The 2,020-nt window shown below is 53.8% G+C and overlaps 1 protein-coding gene across 1 annotated transcript; it reads left to right on the forward strand.

Annotated features, from left to right (window-relative positions):
• The first annotated feature begins 1,310 nt into the window (after positions 1–1,310).
• On the forward strand, positions 1,311–1,667 carry LOC133645467 (protein ImpA-like). Its single transcript, XM_062040306.1, has one exon. The coding sequence runs from the start codon at positions 1,311–1,313 to the stop codon at positions 1,665–1,667; it is 357 nt and encodes a 118-aa protein (XP_061896290.1).
• The last annotated feature ends 353 nt before the right edge of the window (positions 1,668–2,020 follow it).

Here is a 2,020-nt window from a genome sequence, read left to right on the forward strand (position 1 = left end):
CCATGGTGCTGGACTGGTTCTGCGCATAGATCTGGCTGTTCTGCTTGTTGCGGCTGGCTTCCATCCCTGCGGCCTGGTTAAGGCCACTGATCCCCATCTGCTGCACACCACGGCCAAGGTTGACCATGCCCTGCTGCTGCTGTTCGATCCTGCCGATGCTGCTGTCCCTGGCCATGTTCCTGGCACCGATTTTTGCACCCTGACCAGCCATGGCGTCACTGCGCTCCATGGCTTCCTTCTGGGATGCATCCATCTGGGTGCCATAACTGGCCATGTTCCTTTCTGCCATGTCCTTTGTGGCTTCGTAGGACTTCTCTGCGGCCTCTCCGGACTCGTAGACATTGCGTTTAATGACCGAGTCCCGGTTCATCAGCTCATTGATCAGGCCCTCTTCCACCGGCTTGAACCTGGATCCCCAGTCGGCTTCCAGCTGGCGCATGAGCTCAGCCTGTTTTTCCTGGACATAGGTGTCCTGCGCCGGGGCACTGCCTCCACACATGGCTGTCACTCCTTGGATGGGTTAAGGACTTCTTCGAAGTTTTCACTGAACAGGCGGATAAGGGGCATAGAGGTACGGGGGCGTATGGTCACGCTTTTCGTCACGTCCTCCGGTTTGGGAATACAGCGAATAGCGATCACCGAGCCATCCGGACGCTTGTACACCATCACATCCAGATTGTTGCTCTGACAGTTCTCGATAGCGGCTCGCATGGTCTGGCTGTTCATGCCGGTTGTAAGATGCGAACAGCCAGCCGAGAAAAAAAAAGGCGGCAAGGATTGCAATCACGCCAATCAGCTTGATCACATAAATGAGCTCGTATCTGTATCGGGGTTCCATAGCTGGATCCTCCTGCAGTTTCTGACATCAAAATGGAACCAGCTCACCGCATCCTCGATGAAGCTGATGTAGGGGAAACAGGCCCTGGATTTGATCACACTGTCACGGACGGTCTGGGCGTCATAACCCCGGAAGGTGCAGTCACAGGCACGGCCAAAGGAATGCTGGGAATAGGGACTGTAGTGTTTGCAGTCCGGTGTCCTGAAACAGCGTTCCTGCAGGGATCCCCCCCAGTACCAGTTGTTCACGGTACACACCCCAAAGGCTTCCCTGAGGGTGTCCAGTGTGCGCAGCAGGCGCTCGTCGATCAGGGTGATGGCCTTCTCGCCACGTTCGTCATAGACGGACTGCGGCACCAGTTCCTGAATGCGGAAATGTCTGGGTAGATACATGGGGGGGATGTAAAGCCCTTTACTGACTGGGCGTAAAGACAATATACTGTATATATTTACAGTATAAAATCGGGGGTTTTATGGGATTTTCATCACCTGCAGCGGACTATCTGCAGAAACCTCTGACGCTGGACAACCACCTTATCCATCGCCCGGCAGCCACGTTTTTCATGACTGCAGCAGGGCATTCCATGACGGAGGCAGGGATTACAGACGGTGCGATCCTGGTTGTGGATCGCAGCCTGAAACCGGTGGATGGTGATATTGTTGTGATCATTCTGGATGGCGAGCACAGGGTTCGACGGATCCGGTTCAGGAATAACCGGGTCTACCTGCAGGCCAATGCCGATGTAAAAGTGATACGTGTGAACCCTGAGCAGGACTTTGAAATCTGGGGCGTAGTGTCTTCTGCTGTTAACCAGTACCGCAGGAATTAGGCCGGTGTACTCAGTACATCGGTTAGGGCATAATTGGTATTGAAGTACTACCATTTAGGGATGAAAGGAACAATGCCCAAAATGCTGGACGACAAGGCCGCCACCGATCTGTGTGAACGACTTAACGATCCCGAGCAGAACCAGGAATCCTATCACCAGTATTGCCAGATGCAGGGTGAAGACCTGCTTCAGTTCATCAGCTTCAAGCCAGTCAATGCCCGGCATGAGCTGAGGCTGGTTCGTAACCCGGATGAAGTCACGGAGCTGGTCGCTTTCCTGCTGGATCATGAAAACCAGTCAGTGCTCTACTACAACTGCGTTGAGAAAGTTGATATACAGCTGACTCAGCGAAC

The sequence above is a fragment of the Entelurus aequoreus genome, unplaced genomic scaffold (assembly GCF_033978785.1).
Source record: "Entelurus aequoreus isolate RoL-2023_Sb unplaced genomic scaffold, RoL_Eaeq_v1.1 HiC_scaffold_143, whole genome shotgun sequence".
Classification (NCBI taxonomy): Eukaryota; Metazoa; Chordata; class Actinopteri; order Syngnathiformes; family Syngnathidae; genus Entelurus; species Entelurus aequoreus.